A 27,354-nucleotide genomic window follows, 5' to 3' on the forward strand; every position below is an offset into this window, starting at 1 on the left:
AAAGTGTCGGTTTTTTATTCTTTGTAGCGATATGATGATGCGAGAAAATAAAAATATTCTCTGGAAATGTGGTTTTCCTCTCTCTTTGATCGTCCATTTATTCTCGTCCGTTTTCTGATTCCCTTCCGCTTATAATCTCGTTCAGTTCGCGAATCGGTCCGAAACCGAATTATCCTTTTGCCGTGTTCCTCGGGTCTAATTTCACTTTTTCCATAATAGAGTCGCAGCGGAAACAATGTAAATAATACTTCTCGAGGATATTATCTGGGAATTGGTTTAAATAAAAATCATTCTTTTCGTTTAATGAACGCGCTCCCAGAATTTTCCTAATATTCCAACCGCGACGTCGGCGTCGGCGGTATCTTTTAAACTAATATCGTTGTATCTCGGGAAATGGCTAATAACCGTAACTTCATGTCCCTTCTCGGGTAAAGCTTCCATCAAGGCTTCGGAAACGCAATATAGACTTTTACCAGCTTCAGAAAATCGTCTTTGGGTTCTAAAACAGATCCTCCCGGATTTTTAAATTTATTTAAATTAAACTCGGGCCGCCATTAAACGATACGGCAGCAACAAGTCTGGTGGTTTAATCGAGGGATTTTTTCGGGGCGAAAAAATTCTAATTAATTTTTTTCCAGTCCTGCAGCAATTGAAAATCTTCAAGCAAGTCATAAATTTCTCATCTAAGCATTTTTATCTGCCGCCTCGTTGGAAGTTTCGACTTGAAGATACTTGAAGCGTAGAAACGTATATCAGCTAGACTGCAACCGCTTTAAATACTTCAATTAAAAACTACACGGACGTAAATTTGCAAAGGAACCCCGGTTTCTAACTTTGAACGTAAATGTAATTAGAGAGTCGAAAAGTTAATGACAGATAAAGCGGAGATGAGAAAAAGACATTTCCACGTCATGCAAACACTGTTACCATCCCACCACCAAAAACTATTTTTAATCAAACCCTACGTCGCCCCTTAATTAAAAGCGACGCCAAAGCGTGTCTGCATTCTTTTCAGACAGAGAAATGTCGCCACATTGTCATAACTTTGAACTTGTAAAACTCAAAACTCTCCTCATTTGCTTGCAAATAGCACTAGCAGAATTTGTGCGAACACTATACAAAAATAGATTCTACTGCTTTAATTTAATTTAATCGTTTCCAAATTTATTTGTTTACTTTGAACTGAATCGTATCATTTATTTATCATTCAATTCATCAATTTATTGTGATTGATCAAAATAGAGTCGCGATTAAATTTTAATGTGGTGCAACCAATTCATAATTACTCAGCTCCACGTAATTCATGAAACTTTTTTAGTTTGTTAGAATACTAGAAAGGTCACATTTAATAATATTTAAAATTTTATTGAATTAAATAGTACAAAGACCCTCTCTGAGTTGTTTTCAATGTTTAGGTGCTTTTAAATAGTAATGAGTTCGATGCGATAAATAAAATCAGGTGAAAGTAAATTTTTACGAGTATAGCAACACCATATTGTTTGTAAAGTAAATATGCAGACAAGGCTTATCTTATCCAAGTAAATTTCGGTAGATTATTAATGTTAAATCAAGAATAATATTGCTCTTCAGAAGTAGAGGGGCAACTTCAACAAGGAATAACATGAACGATTTAGTTATAAATTACAGGACCTGGGATTTAGTAAAAAGGATAAGTCATCTTCTTTGACGACAATAAAAGACAGCAAACTAAATATTATTCAACAAATATTAAAATTACATTAGTATGCAAAACTATACCATAGGTACCCATTTTTTGTCATAACTATTTACCATGAAAACCCATTTTACGTCAATGCAGTACCTCAGTCGTAATCATGACCGTTACAACACTGTGCGTTTTCCAAATATTCCCAATGGTACTATCGTATAAGATATTGGGACTGTTTCCTCACCCAGCCACCAGTCATGTCAAAGTTTTCCACCCCATATTGCACAGTTTGGCCCAAAGAGGCCACAACGTCACTTTTGTAAATCACTACAAACTCCCAAGTTCCATCATGGAAGAAATACAAATTGAAAGACGTGACCAGGATATCGTGTTTTCTCTTGATGTAACCTGGTTGAAAGGCTTCAGACTACAAAAGTAGCTCCTCAGCGTGGTCTTAGCCATCTGGTCCATCCAAGCGTGTAAAAATCTCGAAGCTCCAGTGATCCAAAGACTTATTTTATATATTTTTATATTTATATTTTCAACACGGACTGCTACGCGCCTTTTGCGTACAAATTCAAAGCGCCTTTGGTAGGATTGGGTTCTGATTCCATCAAGCATTGGACGAATGAAAGGTTTGGGAATATTTACAACCCTTCTATTGTACCCTCTTATAATCTCGACTTTACGAATAAAATGGGTTTCTGGCAAAGAGTGGAAAACTTTCTAATGGTTGCAGGGAATGAAGTTTTCTACAATTTTTTGGTGAGATGGAGGGACGACCGTGTCGCAAAGTCGTACTTTAGGGATTTACCTGGATTGAGTACGATTGTCAACGATGCGAAGCTTTTTATGCCCAACACGCATTTTAGTTTGAATTTACCGAGGCCTTGGGTACCACAAATTGTAGATGTTGGAGGTGTGCATATTGGAAAAACAAAAAAGTTGCCTCAGGTAAGTTATGCAAATGAGCTCTGGACGTCAGTGCGTTTATAAGCTTTAAAATTGTTCTGCGCAAGCTTTTTATGTGTATTTTATCATTTCCACTTTGTCCCTATTTTGAATACTTTACAATTGAAATGAACTTCTATTTATAGTAGGAATACATAATGTAATAATGCATAGAACATGATTTTCGAATCTAGAAAATTCCCTTAAAATTAAACTGAGAAGAACTAGGAGTGACAGCACAAAGGAGTTTTTGAACTGAGTTTTTATCACAAACTGAAATTCGAATGGCAGCATTTTACTTGCATTTTCCCACGAAAATAGAGAAAGTTTGAAAGTGCTTCTAAAAATAATTACATCCCAAGAGACAAGAAAGCAAGAAGCTTATCAAAATTGAACTTAAAAATAGAAATTCTAAAATGGATTAGGAAAAAGCTTCATTCTTCTACTCTAATGATGGTCCATTCGGCAATATTTTTGATTGCCAGATTATTTATTTTGAGCTTTCCGAAAATACATTTATTTGTACTCTAAAGAATAACTTCCCTCGCCGTCAGATCGTAACTCATCAATCTATGTTAGTGTTAGTGTTAGTTTGATTTTTCGTATTGATTTTTAGAATTCAATTCGGCTTAATAGTCTCGGTGCTTTAAAATTTTTGTCTTATCTAAGTAAATTCTGGTAGTTAAATCAATCACAGTTATTGTTCAGAAAGAAAATAGTTGAATAGCGTGATTTAATTTATCAGGAATCGGATTAAAAAAAAGAGTAATACAACTTGATTGGTGACAACAAAAGACAGTTTGAGCTAAGCGAATAAAATTAAAGCTTTTCAATGACTTGTAATCTTTTTAAGTGTTCTATTTGTTAACATCGATAATGTCTGACGGAAATCCACCCATAGTTGTCCGGAGAACAGACACCCACAATACCATTAAACCGAGTAAATATGTTAATAGAACCATAGCACACATGCATTAAACAAATATTAACCAAACATTAGTATGAAACTATGGAAAACAACGCCACAAGTTTTCCTTGATAATTATGCACTTTACTTTGTGATAATGTGGACGATATTAAGTTTCCGGTACGGTAGTGTAGTGATCATGGTGGTTAAAACATTGTTGGACTAACAATGGTACTAACGTACAAAATTCTGGGACTGTTTCCTCACCCATCCACCAGTCATGTTAGAGTTTTCCACTCTGTAATGAACGGTTTGACCCAAAGAGGACACGAAGTCGTTTTGCAAATTCCATCATGAAAAAAGTACAGATCGAAAGACGTGATCAAGATCTAGTTTCTTCTATTAATATGACCACACTAAAATGCTGCAGATTTCAAAAGTATTTCAACAACGTTCTCTTGGCGAGTTGGGGGGCTAAAGCATGTAAAAACCTAGAAACTCCAGTAAAGCAAAAACTTATTGAAAGTAACAAAAAGTTTGATATTATCGTAACGGAGTTATAACACAGACTGTTATGCCCCTTTTGCTTATAAATTCCAAGCAATTTTAATAGGATTGAGTGCCTGCGCCATCAAACACTGGACTAATGAAAGGTTTGGTAATATTTACAACCCTTCTTTTGTGCCATCTTCTAATCTAGACTTCACGAATCAAATGTCTTTCTGGCAAAGAGTAGAAAGCACTTGTGGTGGCTGTAAATGCAGTACTTTACAATTTTCTGGTAAGATGGAACGATGATAAATAAGGTGGCTCGGTCGTATTTCAAAGAAGATTTTTTGTGGTTAACTGACGAAACTTCTTATGGTTAACATAGTGGTGTAAAAGTAACGAAAACAAGCGTACCCGTATGTATTCGTTACTATAACAGTTAGTACTCGTTACTATCGTATCGTTACGTTACTCGTTACTTTTGATACCTTATAACAAGCCATGTTATGTTAGAGCAACGAATCGAGTCATATTGCGGACGCGTACTGTATGACTTCGCACGTTTAACTAACTCTATAATTTTCAAATTATACTTTACTTAATTATCAAATGTCAATATTTTGTAACGTACATTTTTCAATTCACCGAATATGCGCGCACATGCGTAAAACATACAGTAACGAAAAATGCGAGTAACGAAATGCATTTGTGAGTAACGTTTCGTTACTCGGTACTAGGTGACGCACCCGTTACTCAGTACCGAATACATACGGTTTGCTACAGCTTTTTTAGTTAACACGTATTTCAGTTTGCATTTTCCGAGACCTTTGGTACCACAGATTGTGGATATTGGAGGGGTGCATGTTGGAAAAGTGCAAAAGTTGCCAAAGTTAAGTGTGTTTGTTGAAAACTGAAATTCTGATTTTTACGGTTTGTGTTTTATTTCATTGTTTATTTACATTTATTTCCAATAATTTACGGTTGAAATGAAATATTTGTTTGTCTCCATTTGGAAAACTAATTAAAAAATTATCGCTGTAACAGTAAAAACAACACTTTCAATATACACGACTTTTTAATATTGAAAACCGAACGTTTTTCCTAAATTCCTCAGAACCTAGACGACAAACTTAAGGCTCTTTAGACTCTTGAAATGTGTTCTTAAGAGGTTCGAAATTCTTTTGACTGTTCTAATCCTTAAAAAGCACCTAAATTTTGCCTACAAATCAGAAAATTTTTTCTTATTAAAATAAAATTTTCAAACTCTAGATAAAACCGGATTCTTATCATGTAGGATTTAAGAAAAACGGTCACGCAAACCATATCTTTCTTTCTATTTGCCCTAGTTTTGGAGTTATCAAACCCCAAAATAGGCGGATGTTAAAAATTTGACACCTTTTGGTGTGACAGTACCCTGAAATTTCAATCGTCTTTAATTCAGTTATTTATTGTTTTAGAAAAATTTTAAAAAGAGATTTGGATTCTGCGTGAAATACTGCATAAAATACGGATCTTTACATAATATTTACTCCACAAATCAAGAAGATTAGAATCACTACATTAATAATAGAGTTTAACCACCAATTCTTTGTGGTCTGATGCATAAATTCATTATTTTCCACAAAGGATTTTCCTATATTCATCAGGAGAAGCTTATTTCCGCCACATTATACTAAACAGTGTAGGTAGGTAGTTATTAATTACAACGGCTATAATTAGGTCCATAACCTATTAATATACATTCATAGAATGATAGTAATGTCCGCTCGTATATTTCGTAGGCCGATAACTTTGCTAATTGGTACTAATACTCTCTCGGAAAGATTTGCATTTGGCCGCACTCACCTACTTGAACGATGGCGCGTATTTCCTTCTGTTTATTTTATACTGCATTAACAGACGGGAGCAGTCAGTGACTAGTCGAACATCAATCCGCGTTATCGCGCTTCGTCTAATTTTTCCCACAATGTTGTAACAAACCGCTCAATCAGTTCACAAAGTGTCTATTAATATCATGGCTAAACTGCTCCTCTTGTTTAATCTAATAGTGGTGGCACATTCCTACCGAATTCTGGGACTGTTTCCCCATCCCGCCAGTAGCCATGTGAATGTGTTCTACCCTTTAATGAAAGGGTTGGCTCTGAAGGGCCATGAAGTCACTTTTGTAAGTCATTACAAATTCCCGGATAAAATCCCGACATTGAAACAATTAGTGATCGAGAAACCCGGAGAGGATTTGGTGGCTTCTGTTGATATGTCTTACCTCAAAGGTTACAGACTTCAGATGTATCTAAACAACGTGCTGCTGGCGGTTTTCGGAGTGCAAGCCTGTGAGAATTTAGCATCCCCGGTCATGCAAGAACTCCTCGACAGTGAAGAAAGTTACGATGTTGTTGTGATGGAGTTCTTCAACACGGATTGTTACGCTCCGTTTGCTTATAAGTTCAAAGCGCATTTAGTTGGGTTGAGTTCTTGCAACGTCATGCATTGGACAAATGAAAGATTTGCTAACATTTACAACCCTTCGTTTATACCAACCCCTCATATGGACTACTCAGACCACATGTCATTTCTGCAAAGAGTTGAAAACACTCTAATGGTTGGCTTACACGAGATTATGTACAATCATATCCTTAGATGGAACGACGAGAGAATTGCGAGATCGTACTTTAAAGAGGATTTCCCGCCGTTGACCACCATTGTCCACAATGCCAGTGTTTTCTTAGTTAATTCACATTTTAGTCTGAATTTACCACGACCTCTAGTGCCGCAAGTTGTGGACGTCGGAGGAATCCACGTCGGAGAGGTTAAGAAATTACCACAAGTGAGTCAACGGATTTTTGAGAGGTTAAACAAACTGATAATGATATGGATAACGTTGCGTCACAACCTTCACCGTTGCCAATGCGCCGATTTAATTACGGTTCATTTTACCGGGAACTTTGATGATGTAATCAATCATTTTCTTGGGCAAAGGTCATTGGACACCTTGAAGGTCGTACGTGTTATCGGGGAATTATTGCACGTGCCAATTTTTCATCGCGGTTAAGGCCGCTGTCGCCTAGAACTTGCAGTTGCTGCTTTCTCTCAGATAGTGCAGAAATTCCGTGGTTCGAGGCGAAATTAAAATTTAATTTAAACTTTGACGCGGAAGAATGAAAATATTAATTAACATTTTACTATTATTTTCTATTTATAGCCGTAAAGCATGTTTAACACTTTCAAAGGAATTTTTCGGTTCAAATCAATTTAATTTGCGGCGAGTTAGGTGGGGCCTACCATTATTTTGGAGAGAAACACAATTTTTCATTAATTATTATCAAAATTGAATTTATTTTTATAGAAAGGAAAATATGTTGCCTCTGGCTTATATTCTTCGAGATCCACAACAAAAACTGAAAAAATTAAGCGGCCAATTTTAGGGTTGCTTATTTGAGAAACATTTCTTTTGCTTTGGACACGTTACAATTGGAATACAAAGAAATTAATTATTGCACTGTTGAAAAATATCTTGTAATTTTACTAACAGTCAAAGCCGGTCATAACATTAACCTCTAGAGTCAAGCAATAATCATCAATATAATCGCCAAAACTTCTGAAATAACATTCACTTTCATGATATTAAGACAATTAGTTTTAATTGTCGCACAGAAGCATATTGATGAAAAAGTGCCCCAAGGCGTAACGGAATATTGTAATTTAAGTTTGTAATAAAATCTATTTCGTATTACAAGCCCAGGAATGCAATTAGAAAGATCGAATTTTGTTAGAGGATACTGTTACTGCAATTTTAAGTGAATGCAGTGCAACCCGAGTCGTAAAAGAGAGTTTTTTCATGAATTATTTAAGGATCGTAAATTATCAAGGATTTGCCGCTTTCATAAAGGCATTAATATTGACGATATATAGAGCCTTTTAAGAAGAAAATTGTTGGCTTCCATTTCATTATTATACCATGCGATTTATTACCCGATGCAGCTAATTTCCTGTGAAACTTTTTAATATTTTTGCTTAGTAAAAGATTTTTTTCGATTATGTTAAAACACAATAGAACTGAATAGCATGTTTATAAAAAGACACAAACAAAGGATTTTGCCGTGTGATATTATGACCCCATGGCATTGAACCCAGATGGGGAGTTTCCAGTGTCTACTTTTTTAATATAATTGGCAGAAGGTAGTCACGAAACTTTGTCTTTATCTCGTCTGAAAAACTATGTGCTCTCTAATTGCAATAATTAGCTCAAGATTTGTGTAAACTCCTCCAATAACGTTATCTCACTTAATTTACGATATTAGAAACTAAAATCAAGCTCTTATCTTGTTAACCAAAACTTCGACAACAGCACCCGAGACTCTTTATCGCTGGTAAGGTACACAAATAAAAATAAATCATTGGCTCTCATCCAGTCTTACGGCAACACCAGTTCCGTTCACTCGCGCATTATGTCTTTCGGTTCTTTAATTCTCTTATCAAATTTATTCTTCGCCGTCCATTCGTACAAAATTCTGGCTTTGTTTCCGCATCCGGGGAAAAGTCACGTCGATGTCTTTCTCCCACTAACGAAAGCTCTGGCGAGAAAAGGCCACGAAGTTACCGTAATCAGCCACTTTCCGTTGGAAGCAGCAACAGCTAACTACAGCGATGTTCGTTTAGGGGACGAAAACAGCCGTTTTGTTGATATTATCCCAATGGATGGTTTGAAAATAACGAGAATGGAAAAGTGGTTGGCGACGCTCCCGTTAACGGAATTCTCCCAGTTTTCATGCAAAGTTGGACTAGAATCTCCTTCTTTTCAAGAGTTTTTGAGAGGCAGCCACTCTTTTGATCTCATCATTGCGGAGTTCTTCAACAGTGATTGTTTCTTAGGAGTTGTGCATAAGTTCAAAGCGCCACTAATTGGTATAAGTTCGTCGGCTTTGATGCACTGGACTAACGACAGATTTGCGAATCCCACGAATCCCGCTTACATCCCGGAAAATATGATGGATTTTTCGGATAGAATGACCTTCTGGGAACGCACGGAAAACCTAATAGTTGGAGTAGGAAGACAACTTTTTTTCGACCAAGTGATGAGTAGAAACGACCAAATCTTTGCGAACAAGTTCTTCGGAGATGACGTACCACCACTTAGAGAAATCTTCCTTAAAAGCACTCTAATACTAGTCAACACGCATTTTAGTTTAAGTTTACCGAGACCTTTAGTGCCAGGTGTGATCGAAATTGGGGGAATTCATATTAACAAACGAAAGAAACTACCTCAAGTGAGTACTGTTTGAATTGAATTGGAATGAGTCCAAGTACTGAGAAAATTCCGAGCATTTTTAGCGGCGCGATTTTATTCTTAGAACCGTCGCGCGCCGTGTTGTATAACATCCAAAAATGACTGCAACTGAAATGAATTTTTCGAAATTGGCGCAATTTAAAATTTCTTTTTAAATCGATAAATTATAAATCAAATACCACAATTTGTAGCGTAAATAATAAATTATTTTAGATGGTTGATTCAATGAAAGAAAGAAATTTTGGGCTTTAAAACAACGTGATTCATTTTTTATTAATCCTCATCAATTTTAATGAACAATTATCATTGGAAAATGTCCGTAATATCAGTTCTATTAAAATCTAACGGAAATAACAGCCGTTTCTACTGTAAGTGGCAGTAATTTTTCACTAGGGACTACAATAAATTTTGTGTCCCTTCTAGTTGAATGAATGTTATTGAGCAGCAGCGTAAAATCACTCGGTAATTTTATAGACATAACCACTGAAATGAAATTTTCATAGATAAAATGAATGTATTAGAACTTGATTCAATTCACGGTAAACCCATAAATATTAGTAAACAGTAATCAAACATGAAAATTCCTCCAACATAGAAGATGAAGCACACGAGAAGTCTTTGTGCATAAACAGAATATTTTCTGCTACGGATGTTGAACAATGTCGGAAAATATCTACGAAAATGCGGTTTTCCACAATTTCGCAGCTCTAAATCGTAGAGCTGAGACGGTAATTCCGGATAGACAAAATTACTAAATAACAAACTGTAAAAAGAAACTTTATATCTCCACGGGACGATGTACGCTTTATTGAAGAGAATAAATCACTCCTGAACTGAATAATTTTGAAATAAATTGAAGAGTTATCATTAAATAACTTCAAAGGCATAGCATATGTAGAATTTAGTAAAATTTTAAACATGATTGGCAGTTAATTTTAAACGTAACACTGTTTCAATGACGTTTTCAATTAAATTGTTGGTTGCAGAAGTATTGAAATGTATACGTCCCACGATTTTACGTATTATAATCAGCTGAGTTTTTCGGTAATATTTGGTAAAAATTAAACACGTTTTCACGGTGTTTAAATTCATTACATCGATAAAAGTTTAATTATGCATAATTTTCAAACAATTCCTGACTCAGAAAATTAGGTACCTCCTTACCAATTTATTATTTTAAGACACTAAAACAAACCATTATCAGTGTTAGCTGATAATGGTAAAAGCAGTACTATTTTCATTAAATAAATGTTATTTTTACCAGCCTTAAATATTGATAATGCATAATGTTGCTAAAGTTTCGTGTCATCATGTCGCTTTTTACGATACTTTTTTTGTTTCGCGTGTGCTTTGTGATCTCTTACAAAATTCTTATTATGTTTCCCCACAGAGGCAAAAGTCATTTTATGTGTTTTGAACCACTCGTTAAAGGCTTAGCTCAAAAAGGCCACCATGTTACACTTTTGGGTCATTTCCCAACGCCAAATGTGGAGTTTATAAATATCGACAATACCACTTCTAAATACGTGGATATTGTTGATCTGAAGAGTTTGAAAGGGCACCGATCAGAAAAGTGGTTTTTTCTACATCAAGTTGCAGGACCGTACCACAGGCAAATTTGTGATAACGATTTCGCGTTGCCTTCCATCCGAAATTTCTTGTCTACGAAGAAAACTTTTGATGTCATTGTTACACAGCATCCGCTCAGTGAATGTTTCTTTAGTTTTATGTATAAATTTCAAGTACCACATGTGATTTTTTCCGCATTATTCCCCCTTGAAGATATTGGACAGTATACTGGGAGTTGTACGAACCCCTCTTATATTGGGTATCCATTTATGGATTATAGTTTCAAAATGACTTTTTGGGAAAGAGTAGAAAACACGGTGGTACTATTAATAGCGAAACTCATCACAGATTATTTGTGGGCAGACAATGGTAAAGAAACTGCAAGGCAATATTTTGGGAATCAAGTACCGGATTTCCAAGAGCTTGCTTTGAACACAAGTGTGTTTTTGGAAGGAACATATTTTAACTTGAAGCAAGTGATGCCCTCCGCGCCATCACTTATTAATGTCAGAGGCATAAATATTGAAGAGGTGCATAAATTGCCAGCTGTAAGTATGAAGTCCCAAAAAAAATTCTTAAGAAATTTTTACATACAAAGCAGACTTAAACGGTTTTCGCGGAAAACGTTCATTATTTCAGTTTGAAAAATTTCCTGACAATTACAGACCATTCTTCTTGTTATTATTCATGACAATAGTTGTTAAAACATCATAATTAACATTCTTACAAAGCTTTATATATTTTATAATCAAACGTTCTTAGTGACTGTTAGAATGCGGCAGTTGAAATTGGTATTATTGTTTCACGTCTGCTTGGCGGTTTCTTATAACATTCTTGTTGTGTTTCCATCTAGAGGCAAAAGTCACTTTCTGTGTTTCGAGCCACTGATTAAAGGATTAGCTCGAAAAGATAGCAATATTACAGTTGTCGGTAATTTTCCAACCTCTAATGTTTTTTAAATAAATATTGAAAGTATGTCAACTTTATTTAATGTGAAGAGTTCGAAATATCACCGGACTTAAAAATGGTTTTTGATAAATCAAACATCAGGCCCACTCCACAGACTCTGTATTGAAGATTTCGGTACGGTCTTCATACAAAACTTCTTGTGTATGAACAACACTTTTGATTTCATCATCGCACAATATCCGTTGAGTAACTGCATCGATTGTCGTTTTTGGAAACTGTAGGAAACACGTGGATGCTATTAATTTGTGGGCAGACGACGGTAAAGACACTGCTAGGAAGTGTTTAGGGAACCATGTTCCCGATTTTCAAAAACTTGCTTCGAACACTGTATACTTTTGGAAGCGACGTTTTTTAAATTGAAGCAAGCAGTGCCCTTCACGCCATCCCTCATTAATGTCTGGAGGATAAACATTAAAGAGACGCAAAAAGTGTGAATCACCATATTATTAACTAAAATATTCGTTATCAGAATTCTAAAAAAATTCCGATATTACAGTCCATTTGTACCTACTACTTACTATGTTATTTACGTTTCTACTAAGAGTGATAACGATAACAATTCTATAACTTACTTGAGCGTCATATTTATAATTGAATACGTATTTACAAGGCGCTAAATATCAACAAAGTTTTTTCATTATCAACTTTTTACTCAGTGTTATTAAAATGCGGCAGTTGAAGTTACTATTTTTGTGTCACGTTTGTTTCGTATTTTCTTACAACATTCTTATTATGTTTCCACATAGAGGTAAAAGTCACTTTCTGTCCTTTGAACCACTGGTTAAAGGTTTGGCTCAAAAAGGCCACAATGTCACACTTCTAGGGAATTTTCCGACGCCCATTGTTAATTTTATAAATATTGACAATACCACTTCAAACTTTGTTAACTTTATTGATATGAAGAATTTGAAAGGTTACCGATCAGAAAAATGGTTGTTTCTTTTTAACTTAGGGGGACCATGCCAAAAACAAATTTGTGAAGAAGATTTCGCTTCGGCTTCCATAGGAAATTTTTTGGCCATGAACAACAGTTTTGATGTCATTGTAACACAGTTTCCGTTGTGTGACTGCTTCTACAGTTTTGTGTATAAATACCAAACACCTCTTGTAATTTTTTCTGCAATATTTGGGGTAGAAGATATTGGGCAGTATACCGGCAGTTCAATTAACCCGTCTTATATTGGGAATCCATTTATGCCTTATGGTACTAAAATGTCGTTTTTAGAAAGACTAGAAAACACATTGGTACTGTTATTCGAGAAAATAGTCACAGATTATTTGTGGGGAGATAGGGGTGTGAAGACTGCAAGGAAATATTTTGGGGAACATGTGCCGGATTTTTATAGTCTTGCTTTGAAGACGAGTTTATTTCTAGATGGAACGATCTTTAAGTTTAAACAAACAATGCCCAGCCCACCATCGTTGGTTGATGTGAGAAGCATAAGCATTCAAGAGGTGCAAAAATTACCACCTCATAAAAATTCGTTGTTAAATAATTACCGAATAACACGTTTGTTTTTTTAAAACTGTTGATATTCCGTGTAAATATGTGCTTTATGAACTTAGTTTATATAAAACTTTTATTTACCTTTTGCACCATTGTGTGCATTTGATACAAATTTTGAACTAGTTTTATGTATTTGTTTACCACCTCTATGTCTCCAAAGTATGTCGCTTTATTGATGTAAATAAATAACACTGAAATTCAATAATTTGAAAATCAATGAAGGATGTATTCACAACTTCAAAGTTATGCGACCCTTTGTACCTAGTGGAATATCAACATAATTGGTCCTACTCAAATTTTGAATTAATGTCATTTCATTTTATTGACGTTTTCAATTAAGCCATAAAATTATCAAAACGTCATCGAAGTGTTTTTGGTTAATGCATAATATGGATTTATGCATTAAGTAGATATTTTTGATTTCACATTTACGGAGAATTATGCATTTAATTTTAATGCCAATTTCCATGAAATGAATTTATTGCCAAAGAACTTCGAAAATTTGCGTCAATTGTTATTTACTTATTACACTTGCCTTATCATGGTAAGACTCGTAATTCTTACTTAGTAATATCTACTGATAAAAACTCTTTCACTTTGACAAAAAGACGTAATACTTAACATTAAGTATTTCCTGACAATCCTTTTTCATAATCATAAGTTAGAATGCAGTTGAAGTTACTATTCTTGTTTTATCTCTCTTTGGTGGTCTCTTACAACATTCTTATTGTGTTTCCACATCGAGGTAAAAGTCACTTTCTGTGTTTTGAGGAACTGGTTAAAAGCTTAGCTTATAAAGAACATAATGTCACTCTTCTGGGTCATTTCTCAACCTCAAATGTAATTTTTTTTAATATCGATAATACGACTTCAACACATGTCAACGTTATTGATCTGAAGAGTTTTAAACATAACCTGTTAGAAAAATGGATTTTTGTGCATCCAGTCGGGGGACAACACCACAAACAAATTTGTGATAAAGATTTCGCCTCGGCTTCCGTTCGAAATTTCTTGTCTATGAACAACACTTTTGATATTATTTTAATACAGCATCCAATGAGCGAGTGTTTCTACAGTCTGGCGTATAAATATCAAACGCCACTTGTGATTTTTACTGCGATAATTCTCCTGGAAGATATTGGACAGTATACTGCGAGTTCAACTAATCCATCGTATATTGAGAACCCATTTATGGATCAAAATATTAAAATGTCTTTTTTGGAAAGAGTAGAAAACACGTTGGTACTGTTAATGGAGAAAGTAGTTACTAATTATTTGTGGGCAGATAATAGTAAAGACACTGCTAGAAAATATTTTGGGAGACAAACACCGGATTTTCAAAAAATGGCTTTGAACACAAGTATATTTTTGGATGGAACCTACTTTAATTCTAGGCCCTTTACAGCAGCGCTCATTAATGTTTGGGGTACAAACCTTGAAGAGGTGAAAAAATTGCCATCTGTAAGTAGCAAGTTTTTTTAATGTTACTCTTTAAAATACCTGTCAAAACAACGCAAGAAAAACTATGACGCAAATCGCATCGTTCAGTCGTCGTCCCGGAGATATCAAATAGTAAATATTCCGGAGCCTCAAAATTTGTGCCCTCTGGCGACAATCCGAAGTTCCAAACTCTTATTTGTTGGCGCACTCAAAAAATTTGCACAGTTTTGGAATCTGCGTTAAATAAGTTGAGATAAACGAGATATTGACCGAATTAGGTTTTCAGAGGGTCTTTTCGGGGTCATTTTTAACGAACTTTTTGGCCCGAAACGACGTTTAATATGTTTGAATTTACATCAATGGAAAGAGCAGATTCAAATCTATCACCTGATCAAATCTCAGATTGGTAGGTCAAATAGTTCACGAGTGGCGGTTAAAACACCAAAAATTCAAAAATAGATTGAAACCTGAAAGCGGATTTTAAACAACAAGCAACAAACATTTCAGAATTCAAAATTTACTATCCGATACTAATAGCTTCGAATTCAGTTATTTGTAGCTCTATGTATGTCAAAAATAACTCATTTTTTAGAATTTGCTTAAAATTTTACGTAAAATGAGTACTAATAACTTAAGTTTGGTCTGCAAATTAGCGAAGTCTCAACAGAATTAAGTCGTTGTTCGTAAAGCACAATAATTATTGTTAACTGTAAAACTGTAAAGTTAAACGTCATAAATATTACTATAACATATTGAATTAAACGATGAATTCCTGTTTGTCAATTGAAAAAAATGTGCACTAAGAAAGCATTCGCCATTGTTATTATTTATTCATGATGATAAAACAAACTGAAGACTATAATTATCATTAAACCTTCATACTTAACACAAAAAGCTTTTAAAAAATAAAACATAACTGTAACTTTTTCACTGGCTGCTAGCAGTTCTAGCTAGAATGCGGCACTTAAAGTTACGTTTACTCTATTATGTTTGTTTCGTGATGTGTTATAACTATAACATTCTTATCATGTTCCCACATAGAGGCAAAAGTCATTTTTTGAGTTTCGAGCCACTGGTTAAAGGCTTAGCTCGAAAGGGCCACAATGTTACGCTTATGGGCCATTTCTCAACATCAAACGTCCAGTTTGTAGAGATTGACAATACCACTTTAAAATATGTCAACGTGGTTGACATGAAAACTTTTAAAGGTTTTCGATCAGAAAAATGGTTCTTTATTCACCAAGTAGGAGGACCATACCACAAAGAAATTTGTGATAAAGATTTTGCTTCCATTGTTATTCGAAATTTCTTGAATATGAACAATAGTTTTGATATTATCGTTTCACAGTATCCATTCAGTGAGTGTTTTTACAGTTTTATGTATAAATTTCAAACACCATTGCTACTTTTTACTCCAATATTGTACTTAGAAGATATAGGACAGTATACTGGAAGTGTGACTAATCCCTCTTATATTGCGAACCCATTAATGGACTATGGCTATGAAATGTCTTTTTTGGAAAGGGTAGAAAACACATTAGTATTATTAATGGAGCAAGTCGTCACAGATTACTTATGGGCAGATAATGGTAAGGACACTGCTAGAAAATATTTTGGGCAACAAGCATCAAATTTTCAAATGTTTGCTTTAAACACAAGTATATTTTTGGAAGCAACGTATTTTAATTTGAAACAGTCTATGCCTTTCACACCGTCGCTCATAAATGTCCGAGGGATACACATTGAAGAGGTGAAAAAATTACCAGATGTAAGTAGTAATTTTTTTTTCAAAATGCCCAAGTTGCTCATTGACAATTAAAAAGATTGAAATTTTGAATTCGGAAGACCGAATTCTTAGCAATAAATGCGAACAAAATGATGACGCAAACCGCACCTTTCTGTCTGCCGTGGTTCGGGAAATATAAGCAATAAATATTCTGGAACTTCTAAATTTTTACCCACCAGTGAAAACCCAAAACTTTAATCGCTTCTAATTCGGTTATTTGTTAATCCACATTAAAAATAGCACATGTTTTGGATTCTGCGTACAATGAGTACTAACTTATGTAACTTTTCCCCATAAATAAGCAAGACATATCAACTGAATTAGATCTTAAAGCACAACTGTCAACTATAAGATAAAACTGAAAAGTAAATTGTCATACATTTTACTATGAAATATTGGAGTCATTATTATAATAATTATCGTTTATTATTGATAAAGGGAACTAAAAACTGAAATTATCATGAAACCGTCATATGTAACCAGAAAGGTTTTAATAAAAGCAAAATATGACTGCCACATTCTCACTGACGATTAGAATGCGGCAGTTGAAGTTACGTTTACTCTATCATGTGTGTTTCGTGGTGTGTTATAACATTCTTATTATGTTTCCACATAAAGGCAAGAGTCATTTTTTGAGTTTTGAGCCACTAGTTAAAGGCTTAGCTCAAAAAGGCCACAATGTCACGCTAATGGGCCATTTCTCAGTGTCAAACGTGAAGTTTGTAGATATTGATAATACCACTTCAAAGTATGTCAACATTATTGACATGGAGACTTTTAAAGGTTTTCGATCAGAAAAATGGTTCTTTATTCACCAAGTAGGAGGACCATACCACAAAGAAATTTGTGATAAAGATTTCGCTTCAGATCCCATTCGAAATTTCTTGAACATGAACAACAGTTTTGACATCATCGTATTACAGCATCCGTTGAATGAGTGTTATTACAGTTTCATGTATAAATTTCAAACACCACTGGTACTTTTTACTGCAGTATTGTTCATGGAAGATTTGGGGCAGTATACTGGAAGTGCTAATAATCCCGCTTATACTGCAAATCCATTCATGGACTATGGGGATACAATGTCTTTTTTGGAAAGGGTGGAAAATACGTTAGTATTATTAATGGAGCACGTCGTCACAGATTACTTATGGGCAGATTCTGGTAAGGACACTGCTAAAAAATATTTTGGGCAAGAAGTCCCAGATTCTCAAATGCTTGCTTTGAACACAAGTATATTCTTGGAATCGACGTATTTTAATTTGAAACAAGCAATGCCATACACACCATCGCTCATTAATGTTAGAGGGATACATATTGAAGGGGTGAAAAAATTACCAGATGTAAGTAGCAAACAAGTTTAATACATTTTATGTCATGTTTATTTATATTTTGATCCATTTAGACAAGCATTTGTCAAAAGTTCATAGTGATTTTACCATTTGTCATAACAGAAATTAAAACAACGAATTGTTTTGTTGTTTGTTTTTTACTATTCTTATCTTTATTGGTGTTTTCCACTATTATCGATAAGTTGAAAAAATATTAATTGATAATGTCTGAATATTTAAATATAAAAATACAACACTAATATTTGCTTTAAACTTTTGAACGAATTTAAAAAACAATTGTTAGTTATGATCGTCGGAATGGATTTTTCATGGAAAATTGTATCAACGTTATAAACGTCAAATTAGTTATTTTTATTGCATTCCTGCAACGGTACTTCCAATAAAAAAATGTAAGGAATTTTACAATACGGTAACATAAATAGTGAAATTGCCAAACAACAACTCAGTACTAAATCGCGGGTTATCATGTTGCTCGTGGCGGTATTCCTGTTCTTTTCTTCGGTACATTCTTACAAAATAATGGCGATTTTTCCGACTCGTGGAAAAAGTCACTCACTTATTTTCTTACCATTGTTAAAAGGCCTCGCAGAAAAAGGCCACCAAGTTACTGTGGTCAGTCATTTTCCTCTAGACAAGCCTATCCCAAACTACTATGATATTTCTTTAAGAAACCAAACTCATTCCAGGACTCATATTAAGCCCTTCAAAGACGAAATATTGTTTACTGCCAAATTATTACATCATATCTCCCATTCCACGTGTGTGGAAGACTTCGCTTCTCCTGTTACCAGAAGCTTACTTGAATTACCCAATAATTTCGATTTAATAATAGTACAACATTTCTGGAGTGATTGTTATCTGAGCTTTGTTAACAAATTTCGGGCTCCTTTAATTGGAGTTGCGATCTGTGCTTTGGAACCATGGACGAATGAAGGGTTTGGTAATCCTTCGAATCCTGCTTACATCCCCAATATTCATCTCGAATTTTCCGATCGCATGTCGTTTTTGGAACGAGCCGAAAATTTTCTGCGGTGTGTTCTAGGGATGTTATTCTATGATTACATGAGAACACAACACGGACTTGAAACTGCGAAGGAGTATTTTGGTAGCGACGCCCCCACATCGGAAGAAATTTTATACAACGTCAGTCTGTTGCTTGTACCTTCGCATTTTTCTTTGACTTTGCCCAGGCCGTTGGTGCCGGCGGTGGTGGAGGTCGGAGGCATACATGTTGGGAATGTGAAACCGTTACCGAGAGTAAGTTTTCCACTTTTGATGTACGAGTTACATGAGCTTTTATCAGAAAATGCTTTACGAGCTTCGCAATATCGCAGTTAAAGTGTATTTGGAAAAAAAATGTACCTAACAAAGTGTTTAGAATATTAATACAACCTATTATTACATGAAAATTATACTTAACTTACGTTGCAATCTTATCATGACCTTCTAATTTATCAGTTTAACAGTGTGAATTTGTACCTTTTAACTTTCAGCATAATGTCACGGTTCGTACTTTTTTAGTCTTTATGGTGCGGTATTTGGAAAATGTTGCGCGTCTTAGTGCTTGCCTTACTTTGTGCGACGACACAGTCGTACAACATCTTAGCGTTGTTTCCCACACAGTTCTTCAGTCACTCGAAACTTTATTTACCACTGTTGAAAACTCTAGCAACTAGAGGCCACAACGTCACCGTCGTTAGTCATTTTCCTCTGGAAACTCCCCTAGAAAACTACACTGACATTATTCTCGGTTTGCATGCCAACTCAAAGACACACCTTGACTTGTCTAAAACTCTAAACGACCGCCACGGTTACCCTACAGAAAGGTGGTTCATGACACGAGTTCTTCATAAGATGGCTAATGTAATGTGCGAAGAAAACTTCGCAGATCCAAGTGTAGAGGAACTTCTCAAACAAAACCTCCACTTTGACTTGTTAATTGTTCAATATTTCAACAGTGACTGCTTCTTAAGTTTTGTCAATAATTTTAACGCTCCAGTGGTTGGATTTACGCCTACGATTTTACTGGAATGGGTTAGCGAAATTTTTGGAACTCCCACACATCCCGCGTATATACCAAACATACATTTAGAACATTCCAATCGGATTACGTTCTTTGCAAAGCTGGAAAATTTGTTATTGGGGGTGTTGCAACAAATGTATTACGATTATTTCATCTCGACGATTGGAGAAGGAATTGCGAAAAAATATTTTGGAAACGGGGCTACTTTTAGGGAAATTTCTCTCAATACAAGTTTACTGCTTATTCCTACACATTTTAGTTTGAATTTACCTAGACCACTAGCGCCCGCTGTTGTGGAAGTTGGAGGCATTCACATTCAAGACTTTAAGACGGTGGATAATGTGAGTACAATTTTTGAAATCACAAATATTAAAAACAGTAGTAAACCATAAATTTGTTATCTTGACGTAACATGTCAGTGGTATCTTATCCGCCACTAATTTATAGAGGGCACAACACTGAATATTTACATTTGACTGACACGAATGTTACTAATGTTGTATCTAATTTGCAATTTGCTTTATGAAGGAATTAATGCCAAAATGCGGTCGACGATCCGTTCCTCAAGTTTATTTATTTCTAAGATCACGAAAAATTCACATTTTGGAAGAAAATTGAACTTGAAAATTGAGAATTGGCTTCTATAAAACTAATTGCTAGGGAAAGTACTTTCCAGGATATTTTAAATAAACTGTGTCATGTTTAAAAAAAAACGTTTTTAGTGATTTTTATATGCACTTTTACATACATATAGCTTAATTATTACATCGATTTTTTATTATAATGGATCTTTTATTTAAGCGGAAAAATTATCTAGATTACTACGAAAACGTCTTCAAATTTATTTAAATTATAAAAATCTCGACAACTTGCTCGATGATCATTAATTCTGACCAGTGAATTCATTTAGAAAAACGAGATTTATTGAAAAACTGCAATTTTGTGGGCATTCAAATTATTTTTTTTACAAAATCTTCAAAATTTAATACAGCATGATTTTTTTTCTAAAAATCTATCCATATTCTTTGTCATTTCGAAATGACAATAGATCAAAACGTTTTTAACACCGCGTTAGAAAGCAGAGTTTTCAACGTTAACGACGTATTACAATAAAAAATTCAAGTACTAAATTAGGAGTTCTATGCAAAAAAGAGCCAAAATAGTTTTTAAAAAGCGTTCGTTCTTTGGAACTTTTATCAGTTTTTCTCAAATATCTTAGCAAAAATCAACTCTTCCGGCGACTTCTATAGTTCATTGGAAAGCTTATTTAATTATCGTTCCAATGATATACAATAGTTTTATAATTTTGCAAGTTGTAACGCAAAACTAAAAAAAAAAAAAGTGAACGCGAGGTACTCAAAAAAAAACTATTTTACAAATATCTCTGAGTCCTGGCCTGATGGAATAAAACTGGAAACGACGTTCAAATTTGTTCCGAAATTTGTTGACTAGTCTTTCTCAGTGCGTACGCTTGACCTGACCAAAAAACTATTTTAATTTTTTTATATCAATGGTCTTTTTATTTGTAACAAAGCTATACAAGGGAATTTTTAAAACTGTTAACTATTTTTGTTCATTAAGTACATTTGCGTCACCACAACATCTTGAACCGTTCATAGCATAAACTAACCACACAAAAACATAAAATTGTTTATTCCGGACGTAAAGATAACTGAAGTTAGCATAAACGCGTTGTAAAGTGTTTAGAACTTCTTGGTTTGACTTCTAAAAATAGAATTCCAAAAGATGTGAGGATTGTGAGGACAATTTAAAAATCAATTAAAAAAAACATGCAGAGAATTTTTAGTATTGGGCATGCTATTCAAGTTTGAAGATTCGATTTGATTAATTTATAAAAGACGTAAAAGATATAACGATGCAAATAGGAATGATATAAACCAAAGGGTCTTTACATTCCAACTTAAGATATCAAAATTTTTATCTGAATTAACATCTCGATCAAAGTACAATAAAAATTAGTTTATCAATTTATTATTATTATTAATTCAGTTGCCCCAAGCAAAACCGACCAAGCTTGTCGACCTTGTCAACGACATAACTCTTTAACAACAAATTAAGAGCGCGATAAACGTTTTTAATATAAATGTAGTAAAGCTTTTCAATCAGTTTTGTTTAGTCTTCACAATGATATTTCACATCTTCATACTCCTCAAACTAACACTAATTGTGAACTCTTTAAAAATCCTCGCTTTGTTTCCTTTTTATGGAAAAAGCCACTTCAATGTGTATTTTCCTCTAATGGAAGCCTTAGCCAAGAAAGGACATGAAGTAACAGTGATGGATCATTTCCCTTTGAAAAAACCCGTGCCTAACTATATCAACGTTGCTCTAACTGAAGAAGAAGAGTCTTCAAGTTTTGGTAACTTAAACGACTTCCCCGGTACGTGGTTCCAACGGTGGCTAACCATGTTCGTGTTGGGAGAAATGGCGAAAGCTCCATGTTTCAAAACCTTCGCATCTCCAACTGTGAGGCAGTTCCTCGAAACCGACGAAACTTACGATTTGATCATCACTGAAGCTTTCAACAGCGAGTGCTTCGCAAGCTTTACCAACAAATTCAAAGTTCCAATGATTCAGATTTCCACGTGTATGATTCCACATTGGATCAATGAACGGTTTGGAAATCCTACAACTCCTGCTTATATCCCCAATATCCACCAGGAACACTCCGACAGGATTCCGTTCTTGGCGAGAGTTGAAGGTGTGGTGTTGGGTGTTTGGCAACAGTTGTATTATAACAATGTGATTGGGAGGTACGGGGAAGATATTGCGAGGGAGTACTTTGGGGAGGATTCACCCCCTTTTATGGATATTGTGTTGAATACAAGTTTAGTGTTAGTTAATTCGCACTTTAGTTTGACGTTGCCGAGGCCGTTAGTGCCCGCTATTATTGAAGTTGGAGGGATGCATATTAAGGGGGTGAAGAAACTACCAAGTGTGAGTACAAAGTTCAATAATTTAGCGGAAATGCATTCAAGTGGCCTTGTTTAGTGCAAGTCATACTTAAGATAACATTTTTTCGCCGCTTTATCTTCATGTTTACAATCATTACGTAAGATGTTGTTCCACGGAACATTTCTAGTGTCTCTGTTTTTGTTGGTTGATTCCTATAAAATTCTCGGAGTGTTTCCACATCGCAGCATCAGTCACGCCAACGTTTTCCTTTCGTTGACTGAAGGCTTAGCAAAAAAAGGCCATGAAGTTACCGCCATAAGTTACTTCCCTTTGAAGACTCCTCTTCCGAACTACCACGACGTTGTTTTGGGTAATTTTAGACGTAACGACGCGGATTTGAACAAGTTCAGCTCAAGAACTGAAAAATGGTTGATTGTTAACGTCCTCGACTATTTCTCGCAGAAACATTGTCGCGAGGACTTATCGTCTACGACTCTTCAAGTTTTCCTGCAAAGAAACGAGACGTTCGACGTGATTTTAGCGGAATTCTTCAACAATGATTGTCTTTTGAGCATTTTACACAAATTCAAAGCTCCGCTGATTGGAGTGAGTTCCTCAACAATGATGCATTGGACGAATTCCCATTTCGGTAATCCTACGAATCCAGCGTATGTTCCGAACAATTTTCTCGACTATTCCGATCGGATTTCGTTTTTTGGACGAGTGGAGAATTTATTAGTCGGACTGTTGCATAAGTTGTATTACGACACGATGATAATGGAGAATGGGGAGAGGATTGCAAAGGAGTTTTTCGCCGGAGATTTACCACCATTGAAAGATATTGTTTCCAATAGCAGCTTGTTGCTAGTCAATAGTCATTTCAATCTGAATCTGGCGAGGGCTTTAGTCCCCAACGTTGTAGAAGTCGGAGGAATCCATATAAGAGACATGGAAAAAGTGCCAAGAGTGAGTGATGAAACTCATCAGTTCATAACTCTCAATTATAAAAGCACATCTTGTCAGCTCGTTAACATTGTTTCCAGTAATTTTCCGAGTCGGTGAAGTTGCGCTGATTCTTTCGCATTTCATCCCGTAATAAGCCCTTTCTTATTATTTCAATTCATATAATAAGCGTCCAAAGCGCTAAATTATACACAATTAGTCGTGAATAGACGATGAAAGTGGAAAGGATAATTGCTGCCGTTTCCTTAACAACTGCAAGATCCTGTTTCTGGCAAGAAGCATGCATGTTGCAGCAGTTCACCGACCCTTTTTCGTGTACAAATTCGCAATCAGCTGCTTATTATTTCACTTTGGGCGGCGCAATATTCACGCCACCCGTTGCATTATAACAACAGTACCAAAAACTGTAGCTCTTGCAGTATTGCATTTTTTAAGGTGTGTAGTGTATTCTCGACGGCGCCCGGAGTCTCCGGTTAATTCGTAACGCGATACAAACATATTGACGTGTTCCGGTGTGGTTGTGACGTGTCCGGAATATTTTTGTTCGGACAAAGTCAGGATGGTGTTTGCGTCATCTTAAATGTTCCACATGTGGCGGCTGATTAAGTATTCATGGCTTCCCGCTTGAATAATTCGGGCACGTCGAAAACACAGTTGCTTGGAGATTGTATTTAATAGATAAGCCAGGAAATGAGTTTTCTAAGAAGTATTTAGAAGACTTGGCTGTAGTACGGGAGATCTTGCGAGTAATTCCTCTTTATTACTCGTTAAGTTATATTAAAGTTTAAATGGGCCAAGGTTTGCATTATTGGAGCTACACTGTTTAATAATTTGATGCCGGAGTTATTAAATCCGACGCGTTCGCAACAAAATGGCTCTTCTGCGAAGATGGTGATTGATGGCGGTGTGTGTATGGGAATTTATACTCTCGGATCAGGAGTTGCGCCCTTTTGAAAAAAGCTTCTTATTATTTAACTTTATCGACTTCTTTTATGATGGTATTGAATCACGATTTAGAACATAATGGCGATATAATTCCCATATTCAGACCGGATACCGACCTTCAATCGTTTAATTCCGACGACGATTTATTGCAGAACCTCGAGAAATGGATAAACGAATCCACCGACGGTGTTATTTACTTGAGTCTGGGATCTATGATCAAAGGGCACACGTTACCCGACGAGAAAAGGCAAGAATTTTTGAAAGCTTTCGGACGTTTGCCACAACGAGTCCTTTGGAAATGGGAGAACGAAACGATGCCTGGAAAGCCAGACAACGTAATGATCCAGAAGTGGATGCCGCAACTTGACATCCTCTGTGAGTATCGTTTCCAAAACAAATCTTTTATTATTCATAATATAAATGCAAAAGTGACACTTACACTCATACATTATTCATACAGGCACTGCGTTATTTTAAAAACACTATTTTGTATTGAATTATAAACCAACACGGCGCTAATTGAAATAACATCTTTTTTATTTGCTTTATTTGAATGCAAATGGTGGATGCGCCGGGATATTAAATTCTCCAATTTCTTACAACAGCTATTAATTTGATGAATATCAAATCCCAGTTGTGCTGAACAATAAAAACGTCTGTTTTAAAATGTTATTTCCAGTCTAGCAGCTAAGCGATGCCATGTCAATTATTTCGCTGTTCCCATCGACTCATGAAACTGCATAAATATGACATTACTTCGTTATGGGAGTTATTGCCTAATGCAACATGACATGCATATTGCATTGTTCCGTTCATGACAGCATTTCTTTGAAATCCTCTGTCTTGTTGAAGCAGCTTTAGCACAAATACCGCAGTTATTTGAACTCTTTCCTTAGCAATTTCGTCTTGGAATCGCACCCGACACTTTATCTTGCGATTTATATGTTTCGCGAGCGATCTTGATCAAATGACGCTTTCAACATGTTTGACATTGAATGTGCGAAGAGGGTGAATGTTTGCCTTTAGGTTGGGTCGAGTGAAATCGGAATGGTTGGACGCATAAAAGTATTTACAACAAAATGGTGCTGCCAGTCGTAAAACTAAGAGTGCGTGGTTTATTTCTTCCGAGAGAGTTTGATTTGAAATGTTGCAAAGTGGGGCACTAAACATGGCGGTTGACGGAGATGGCTGTAAACTTACTTCTATAAATGTAGATGAAACATCAATAGCTAAAATCGGAGACGTTTTGATGGGGGCGAATTTTGCTATTTTGTGGCGTATATTTTATGGGAAAAATAAACATTTTTACAGCTTTTATCAAAAGTTTGCACAGTTACGGCAACTTGCTGAGCGATATTTTTAATGGAGGGTGAACGCCGACGTTTCCAATCCCCAGAACTAAAATCATACGATAAAAAAGAGTTTTTTTATTCACGTATTTAATGTAAAAGCGTCCTAGAAAAATTGCGGCTTTTTCATTTCAGCGAGTGTTAAATCTGTTAAATATTGCAGGTCATCCGAACGTGAAAGCCTTCATCTCACACGGAGGGCTCTTGGGGACAACGGAGGCGGTGCACTGCGGAGTTCCGGTGTTGGTAATGCCGCAATATGGCGACCAGTTTACTAACGCGAAAGCTCTGGAGGCCAACGGAGGCGGCATCATTTTGCACCTGTACGAGTTGACCGAGGAGAAGCTGTACAACGGACTGAAGACAATCCTGGATCCAAAGTGAGTTGATTTGCCGCTATTATCCTGCAAACTAATATCCGGTTTTCAGGTTTAAGAAGCAAGCGGAGGATTTGTCGGCTCGCTTCAGGGACCGTCCACTTCCGCCCCTGGAAACCGCCATTTATTGGGTGGAGTATGTCGCCCGTCACCGCGGAGCACCACATATGCGGACTGCAGCTGTGGGAATGCCCCTTTACAAATATCTCCTCCTCGATGTGATCGCCTTCCTGTTGTTAGTCTTCGTCCTTATTTCCGCCTGCTTTTTCTACGTCACCAGAGCCGTCTTTAGGAAATTGTTCGGGAGAAGAAACAAACAAAAAACCAATTAATCCTAATGCTGTAGTGTAGTATAAATTTCGTAGGGAATAAAAACGTCCAATTTATTAAAGTAAAAAGACTCCTTCATCGTTTGTACACGTGCAAAAGTCCTTTTCTTTTTTTACATAATAGTCGGCGATATAAATCTCAACGAGAGAAAAACTTAACAGGATTTAACTCTTAACCCACTTATGTCATTGTTTCAAGAACGGTGCTAAGCCTGCACGACAAACTTTGAGTGAATTCGCTCCAAACCGACAATTAGTTACCAATGAGATGAAAACTTCATTCCGCTTTTTTAACATACCCAAAAAGTGCGGTCCTTCTTAGTCGAGTCGCCGCAATAATTTATTATTAATTGAACAATACGCGACTTTTATAGCATTTCACACAACCAAAGGACAGAGCATGCAATTTGCCCGCTAATTACCCGTTGTTACATTATAATTGCACTTTTTTACTGCCCTGTTGGTTTTTAAACAGTCGAGCATTTATGTAATGATACTTTTATTACGAGTTTTATTGCGGCTATAATGC

The 27,354-nt window shown here is 35.7% G+C and overlaps 2 protein-coding genes across 6 annotated transcripts; both read left to right on the forward strand.

Annotated features, from left to right (window-relative positions):
* Positions 1 to 5,895: 5,895 nt before the first annotated feature.
* LOC148169687 (UDP-glycosyltransferase UGT5-like) lies at positions 5,896 to 26,924 on the forward strand. Of its 5 annotated transcripts, none has more exons than XM_088042952.1 (4): positions 5,896 to 6,840; positions 24,923 to 25,145; positions 26,283 to 26,499; positions 26,549 to 26,924. In XM_088042952.1, exons 1-4 carry the CDS (start codon positions 6,031 to 6,033, stop codon positions 26,826 to 26,828), a joined length of 1,530 nt encoding a protein of 509 aa, XP_087899078.1. In that variant the 5' UTR covers positions 5,896 to 6,030; the 3' UTR covers positions 26,829 to 26,924. The 5 variants fall into 5 exon arrangements, with proteins under 5 accessions (XP_087899078.1, XP_087899077.1, XP_087899075.1 ...); XM_088042951.1 differs by lacking the exon at positions 5,896 to 6,840 and adding an exon at positions 15,726 to 16,553; XM_088042949.1 differs by lacking the exon at positions 5,896 to 6,840 and adding an exon at positions 19,453 to 20,287.
* Positions 17,039 to 19,074, forward strand: LOC148169688 (UDP-glycosyltransferase UGT5-like). The gene is made up of 2 exons (XM_088042964.1): positions 17,039 to 17,914; positions 18,966 to 19,074. Exons 1-2 carry the CDS (start codon positions 17,078 to 17,080, stop codon positions 18,987 to 18,989), a joined length of 861 nt encoding a protein of 286 aa, XP_087899090.1. The 5' UTR covers positions 17,039 to 17,077; the 3' UTR covers positions 18,990 to 19,074.
* Positions 26,925 to 27,354: the final 430 nt, after the last annotated feature.

This window comes from Gnatocerus cornutus, chromosome 8 (assembly GCF_029298725.1).
Source record: "Gnatocerus cornutus isolate USDA-ARS CGAHR chromosome 8, icGnaCorn1.1, whole genome shotgun sequence".
Classification (NCBI taxonomy): Eukaryota; Metazoa; Arthropoda; class Insecta; order Coleoptera; family Tenebrionidae; genus Gnatocerus; species Gnatocerus cornutus.